The 8,057-nt window shown below is 46.3% G+C and overlaps 1 protein-coding gene across 1 annotated transcript; it reads left to right on the forward strand.

Annotated features, from left to right (window-relative positions):
* The first annotated feature begins 4,811 nt into the window (after positions 1–4,811).
* btd (biotinidase) lies at positions 4,812–8,015 on the forward strand. Its single transcript, XM_079749968.1, has 6 exons — positions 4,812–5,126; positions 6,093–6,242; positions 6,329–6,477; positions 6,597–6,774; positions 6,867–7,487; positions 7,641–8,015. The coding sequence occupies exons 1-6, from the start codon at positions 4,860–4,862 to the stop codon at positions 7,911–7,913; spliced, it is 1,638 nt and encodes a 545-aa protein (XP_079606094.1). The 5' UTR covers positions 4,812–4,859; the 3' UTR covers positions 7,914–8,015.
* Positions 8,016–8,057: the final 42 nt, after the last annotated feature.

The raw sequence follows: 8,057 nt of genomic DNA on the forward strand, positions 1-8,057 counted from the left end.
GGGGCTGCGGCCCGCTCCCTTACGGCTTGAGGGCACCCCTGGCTGTATTCGCTTCTGTACGCTTCACTGTTTTTAGCCGCTCCCATATCTATGCCCGCGTCTACGCAACCGACGCCGGGAACGTAAATGTTGTTGTTTATATCGCTGTCCCACTAGATGGAGCTCGGGGATTCACACGGGCGAGATTCCAGGGGCCTTGATTGCCCGTTTATCAGACGAGGTCCTGAGCGCAGTTGAATAAAAGGGTCTAATGCTCAGGTGGCGCGTTGCGACCACCTGCCCATGATGACGCTCAGGACTATTCCATGGTTTCAGTTGTTCCCGTGCCCCGGGCCTACCCTGGATGCCCCATGCGTGTGATTGCTTGTTGTAACACGACCAGTCAACTCCTCCTCACATCCTTAGTGTGTGGTCCTCTGGGGATGGGTTGAGGGGGATTGCCATTCGCTATCTGCCTCATATCTTCGCTATTATTTAGGGACACGTTTCGTGGTTACATTTCTTTCCTGTGATCGTTAGTGTATTTGTGTGATTGTTGCATTTATATTGTTATTGTTTACTAATGTTATGATGGTAGTCCCGCGCTGGAGTCCTATCCCTCGTACCCCTAATGAGTAAAAGTCGTCTTGCGACGACTTGAGGGGGATATGTTGGGGCAAAATAACCTGCTGAGCACATCACATGTACATTATAAATATAGCTAACTCCTACCCTAGCTTAATGAGCACATCACATGGCAGTCACCTTATAATATAGTCAACTTTTAACACATAACACATACATGAGAATATAGTCAGGTCAGGGCCGGAGCCAGGGCCCCATTTCTCCTCCCGGCAGATGGTAGACACTCAGACAATGCACCAGTCATCCTCAAGGACGGGAGGACCACAACAGGTGATGCTCTGAAGCTCTCCCCCGTAAGGAGGAACACAAGAAGATATACATGCATACACTAGTGCCTGGGAACCAAGGTCAAGTAAAAACACACAGAACCACACACATCTCAAACGCACACACCTCATCACGAGGAGATACAGCATAAGACTGTATCACTCTGAGACTCTTCACCTTCTTCTGAAGCAGACCTTCCACGGAGGCGAAGCTCCGGACGAACCATCAGCGCTGATTAGGGACTTAGACATATTCGATTTCTCACGCTTATGACTCTGTATAACCGTTGCCACTTTACTTAATAAATCCAAGGTCCTCGTGCCGATAGACTTTATTACCTCTCCGTCTCATTTCATCTGGTCCAGTAACTAGACAGACCGTTTTTCCCAACAATGTTGCACTCATTAACTATTGAACACAAAACAGAAAACACAGCTGTCATTATCACTGTCACTGTCAGCGATATATTGTTTCACTTCTAATGACAAATGTACTTATTGTAAGTCGCTTTGGATAAAAGCGTCTGCTAAATGGTCATTTGTCAGCTGTCTATCTGTTAGCAGATGAGGTTTGCCCCACTGTCCTGGCGTGTATACCCAGTGCTAGGCCGAACTAATATATAGAGGAAAATATCACACAGTGAGGCATCAGTACAGTTTAACTGGAACTAAGTCATTTATTGAACACCAGCGTATACGAACACTCCTTCAGGTCACATGCTCATCCAGGGACCCCATTGGCTGCCATCGAATGCAACACCCATGGTGACAATTGAGGGCACACTCATACATCTCAACAACACTATCCTCTATTAAACTGCATTGAAGTGACACGTTTGTTCCGTGCATTATTCATTTGCATTATTGTTGCATTATTATGCATGCATTATTCCTTTGCACAACGTATTATTCTTTTGCACAACGTATGTATTTTCGATATTTGAAAACGATATTGTCCCATTCAAACAAGGAAGATTAGTATGCTAGGACCTCGGTTAGCAGGCATGTATCGCGCCTATTTTACAATAATCTCAAACGTTTCATTAACTCACACACCAGACCAACCAACCACGCGTGACACCTCCGCCCCGGCCAGAGCTTTTTTGTTGCGATCTCTGAAATGAAAAGGGCTCGGATCGTACAACACCGGGTGCCCAGTTACAGCCGCGATTATTTTTTCAGTCGACATTTTGTACAGTCAGTAGGGACCAAAAAAGTAGGTAGGAACCAAAGTGCCGATGTTCGGTGTTCCCTGGGACCCACGCAAGCAAAGAGCGTCTACATTCCGATTGGCTGTCAGTGTTTTGCCGCTGAAACGCGTCATATTAATTTGCATAAAGTTCAGCCCTCTTCAACTTTTTTTGGTCGCTCTGGTCGCTCACCTTTTGCCGCTGGTAGCGTTTGACGCTTGTGTCGCTATGGTCGCTCTTGCCCATAGAAAGTGAATGACTTCCGGTGATTTGGCAGCTCAATTCGCTTTTGGTGTGAACACACAGTTAGAACACTATCCGTAAACTACTAGCTTCGGTGTATTGCATAGACGTCCTCATCGTCTTGCCGTTCCTCCCCGTTCTGTGATTGGTTCCCTATCCCTTTTTGCAAGTTATATTTTGGTTCTGGGGATATTGTAAGACATATTTATTATATAAAAAGTCAATTGTTAGGCCTAATTTCTCTGATATAAAGGAAATTACAAAAATGAGCCACTGTAGTGAGTGTAACATAATTCACCTACAGTATTTTGTTATGTGTTGTTCTTTAGACTGTGTTAGGCATGTCGTTTACTGTCTCTGTGTTTCAGGGATCGCTGTCCCTTTAAGGATTACGAGCTTCTCATGACGCGGAGCCCGATGCGGCATATGTTCACTTGCAGCACGTTTTGATTCCTGTTTTCTAAAACTAAATAAACGAGTCACACAACTGTGTGCTCAACGTGCGAAATTGTATCCTTCATTTAATGCAATTTCCACACCACTACTAAGGACGCAAACTCGCTTCACCCGAACCACAGGGCAAATGCTAGACCATTCACCCAACTGCTAGTTCACAAAATTGATTAAGATAAAAAAATGTTGAGAAAATATCCACGATAACAATAGATAGCAATTAATTTAATTATTTTATTTGCATAATTGAATCTTAGACCATTAGTGAAACTATACGCTGTTTATACTTCATATATGTACATTTATGACAAAATCGTGAGGACTAGGCTTGGCGTACCTTCTGATGGTACACTTGTTTCCGACAGATGGACTTATCTGAAACACTGTTCAAGTAAGCCTGGTACCGACCAGGTTAGTTTGGTTGGATAAATTGCCATGGTTACTTAGCGGAGATTCCCTTAAGCCACGTTAATGGAACGCAACTCTAGCTGAAAGTAGCGAGGCTTGGCGAAATAAGCCCGGCTTTGCCTTTAGATTGGTTGATGGAATACCCCTCTGGTATAATAGGGAATATTACACAACCGCCACGTTTACTTCATATGAATATTGATTAGAGTGTAAAATAGTGTTAGTAACATCCAGAAAGAGACACATACAATAAATACCTTGATAAAATGTACTCATGAAATTGTGACGCAATATACTGCAGCAGGAAAACATATGAGTAGCCTCCAAAGCACCGGAAACCATTCTCTGATCACGTTGGGGCAATTCAAGGAGCCTCCACCAGCTGGCGCTGTATGAACGCCAGTATTGTTTATTAGAATAACCTATTTCACCTTCGTTGCCCCTATTTGTAAACAATCGAAATCTAACCCTAACCAATATTGAGTGTAAATAATAAGTTAATATTTAAATAACGTTAACATTATTCTTGACAACGAATAAATAACTGCAGCGAACTAATTTGGATTTCTGACATTTTTATTTGACATAAACATTTGAAGGATAAATAAAGTTCCTAAATTTATACAAAAGGTGGCATTAGGACAAATCGGGTTCGACTACATGATAGTCAAATATACATTATGGTTTTGTTTCATAATGTCATTCATCTGTCGAAGACTTCTGTGCTTTTCCTACAGGGTCAGCAATCACAACAATCCCCCAGGCTCCCAAACCTGCAAAACAAGCGTTTGTACCGAATTTAAATCTGGATATCATTCATCATCTACACAATAAAGCACAATCACGAAGGAAAGCTTACTAGCAGCGAAGGTGAGCTGCATGGCCAGGCCGATGGTCGGAGGGGCTCCTGTCCGCATGACGCTCTTAGCCGCCCGGAACACATACAGCCCGCCGGCGATCAGACCTCCGCCCGACAGCAGCCGGCAGCTCCAGCAGCTCTGGAACCGCTCCCTGGGGCTGGGATTCCTCTCCCCGGGACTAGAGACCGCAGCGGCTCCCACTGTCGGCGCTGGTTCTGCTACTGTTGACATTGTCCTTTTCTGGACTCGGCTCTATTCCCCCTGACTGATGATGCTTCTGCACTCGGACGATGACGTATATGATGTCCGAAGTGTTCCGCGACAGATATGTGCAGCCACCGACAATGAAGTCAAGATATTACTTACAAAATAATGAAATCGTGTTCTGTAGGGCACGGGTGTGAGGATTGTTTACAGATCACCTTTCAGACAACAGTTCCGGGTTGTGTTTTTTAAACTTCCAATCTGCCTCTTTCAAAATAAGATTCCACGTATTATGCTTTCGTAAGGCGCACTTCCGTATGCATCACATTGGGCTCCATTATTGGGAGAAAAATGTATTTTACTTGAAATGTAACGTTTCAATGGCAGACTTTGTGTGTCTCGGATCTCAGCAAGATCACAAGACACGAATAAACTATATTGTGAAATGATACCCTGGTTACGTCGGTGGTGCTCGGGAAGCTCACTGTAAAGGGGGCGTGTCGTTAATTACGGTCTAAAGTACACGATCGGCTGGTCTGCACAACTCATCAAATTATGTTCAACTCACAATCCCTCCAATTGCGGACGAGTCCCTGGTTGGACAGTAACGTATGGAGACTCTTACAGCGTTAACTATGGATATCAGAGGTTTCTCGATAATTCTTTGTTTTCTGATTTGCGTCCTTCCGTCGTCGTTTGGTCTGAATCCCGATGAAGTAGAGAGACTGGGTAGATATTCATACATAGCGGCGGTGTATGAACACCGGGTTGTGTTGACCCCTGAGCCGCACCTGGCCCGGACGCGGGCCGCTGCGCTCCGACACATGAGGACCAACCTGGACGTCTTTGAGGAGCAGGCCAGGCGGGCATCTCAACAAGTAAAGACAATCCATTGTTTGCATACCCTAACCGAAGTAGTGATTGCTTCTCTTGGAAATAAAGTGTCCGTAAATGTACAATTTTCTTGACGACTGTTTGGGGATTTTCTTTTTCTTTTTTTATTCATGGCAAAAACACTAGTCAACTAGTCTCCCTGAGTTCCACACATAAAACAAACACAAACATAACAAAACTTCCAATGAAAGTGAGAACCCATCAAGACAAAAGTAGCAGGCATAAAAGCTGGTTATAACACAATACATACAATCTTACAAACAGATATGACTTGGTTTTAAAATAGACAAGACAACCCCTGCTACCAAAACATTAACCATTAAACCAGTGGTTATCAAACTGTGAGGCGCGCCTCCCCTGGGGGGCGCCAGAGTTCTTCAGGGGGGGCGCGACGTGAGAAAAAATAAACCAGAAAAAGTAACAGAAAAAAACGCGAAGACGCAAAGTCAAACGCAAACTCATTGCTCCCACTAAAGTAGCGGTGAGCTAAAAAGGAGGCTAAACTGGCAGTTTACAGATTAAGCTGTTCAAATGTATTTAAAAAAAGTTAAGCAAAGATAAAGATGTTAAAATGTGTTAAGAAATGTGATTAAAACCGCACAAAGATGATTAGAATGTTTCAAAAATATGTTTAAAATGTTTCAAAAATAGCTTTAAAATGTTTCAAAAATAACTTTAAAGTGTTTCAAAAATATGATCAGAGATATTTAAAATGTGTAAAATATGATCAGAGATGTTTAAAATGTGTATAATAATTAAAAGATCTTTCAAAACACAGGGATTTATAAAAAAAAAAATTGGGGGGGGGGGGCTCAGCTGAAATTTGTTCTCTGAGGGGGCCTCACTCTCTCATACTTTGAAAACCCCTGCATTAAACCATACCCCCAGCTAATACATAAAACTTACTGAACGTAGCACAACACAAACAATGTATTTTTCAATTTCTTCAGGGAGTCCAGATCCTTGTGTTTCCAGAGGACGGCATTCATGGTTTCAACTTCAGCCGCTCCTCCATATCCAGCTACCTAGAGACCATCCCTGACCCCCAACTTGAGAGCTGGAACCCCTGTACCCAGCCGGAAAGATACAACAACACTGACGTACCACTCACGTTATCTTCATTTAAAAATTAACCTTTGGATCTTTACTTCGGATCAAATCATAAAGAATTGGCTCTGTGTCTCAGGTGCTCCAGCGGTTGAGCTGTATGGCCCGTTGCTACAGCCTCTACCTGGTGGCCAACATGGCCAGCCTGCAGCCGTGCCCTGCAAGCACGGACCCCCCCAACTGCCCCCCTGATGGCCGCTGGCAGTTCAACACAGACGTGGTTTTCAGGTGCTGTTGTTGGTTCAACTCCTCCTGTCGTTGGATTTGCTGATACGGGGAAATTGCGTGTTAATAGTCAGACTTTTATTTTATTCTGTTGATTTCTTTATTTGCTCGTATGACAACAGTTCTGACGGCCAGCTGGTGGCACGCTACCACAAGCAGAACCTTTATTTTGAAAAGGCCTTTGACGTGCCCCCAAGCCCGGAATTGATCACCTTCGACACGCCCTTCGCCGGGCGGTTCGGCGTCCTCACTTGCTTCGATCTGATGTTCCGCGAGCCCACGGTGCGGCTGGTGGAGAGGGTAAAGGAAGACACACGAAAAGCATGTATGTCCTCCGAACCAACTCCCAATCTCCCTCATCTCTTCCCCTTCGACCCTCCCTCCCCTCCCAGGGCGTGCGCCAGCTGGTCTACCCCACCGCCTGGATGAACCAGCTGCCCCTGCTCGCCGCCGCCCAGTTCCAGCGAGCCTTCAGCCTGGGCGCCGGCGTCACGGTGCTGGCAGCCAACATCCGCAGTGATGTGCTGGGCATGACAGGAAGCGGCATCTTCACCCCGGCCTCCGCCCTCGCCCACCACCACGCGTGCCAGGGCCAGCCCGAGGAAGGCCGGCTCCTGGTGGCCCGGGTGCCCGTGTTGGATCCCCTGTGGTCGGGAGCGGGGGCGGAGGCTGCTGGGGGAGAGCTGGAGGACATCGGAGGAGATGGGTCCTCTTGGTCCGTGGTGGAGTCCAGACACTGCAAGCAGGAGAACAACTGTTTGGATTCCATGGCTTCAACCCCATCTCCCTCTCCTTGCCCTGGTACCTCCTCCTCCCCCACCTTTCACGCCTCCATGATGTATGACCGCTTCACATTCGCCCTGCTCCCGGCGGCAGAGGGACAGCTGAGGGTCTGCCAGGGCGCCCTCTGCTGCCACCTGCAGTACCGGAGGTCACAGCCAGGGGGCGGCGAGCTCTACGCGCTCGGGGCGTTCGCCGGCACGCACACCGTCAATGGCCGCTACGCCCTGCAGGTACGACCAAAAACTCTGAATGCAGAGAGCCAGTCAGTCTTAACGGTCGGGGTGTTTGACTCACTGCTTGAAGGTTCCGGGTAAATCACTCGGGTTATTTTCCGAAAATAAAAAGTGAAATTGTAACATCTCTTTACTTGTCTCAAATTCAAGGTTTGTGCACTGGTCCGATGTGCAGGCCCAGAGGCACCGTCCTGCGGACAGGAAGTGGTGGAGGCCGAGTCTAAGATGGACTTCGTGTTGAGCGGGAGGTTTGAGACGCCGCACATCTACCCGTCGCTGGTGGTCAGCGGTGTGAAGCTGGAGCAGCCCCGACACCTTGCCATAAAGCCCAACGGCACCGTTACCATGGCGCACTCAAACATGGCCGCCGGCCTGGTCACCGCCTGCCTCTACGGACGCATGTATCACCTGGACCGGATCTGAGGTTTTGCATTTTTCCAATGCAAATGTTTACACAATTTACAAAATGTATCAATTTGTATTGAAATTAATTTAATTTAAGGGATAGTCTTGACTGAATAAAAGGGTTCATGTATAAAATATATATATAAAGCGCTAATTTAATTT

Source organism: Pollachius pollachius (assembly GCF_949987615.1).
Source record: "Pollachius pollachius genome assembly, chromosome: 13".
Lineage (NCBI taxonomy): Eukaryota > Metazoa > Chordata > Actinopteri > Gadiformes > Gadidae > Pollachius > Pollachius pollachius.

Bases quoted from the DNA above. Each gene is read 5' to 3' on its own strand.
- btd (XM_079749968.1), top strand. From the start codon at position 4,860: ATGGAGACTCTTACAGCGTTAACTATGGATATCAGAGGTTTCTCGATA. The intron at 6,478-6,596 runs GTGCTGTTGTTG...GTATGACAACAG, and splicing joins AACACAGACGTGGTTTTCAG to TTCTGACGGCCAGCTGGTGG. The intron at 6,775-6,866 runs GTAAAGGAAGAC...CTCCCCTCCCAG, and splicing joins CGGTGCGGCTGGTGGAGAGG to GGCGTGCGCCAGCTGGTCTA.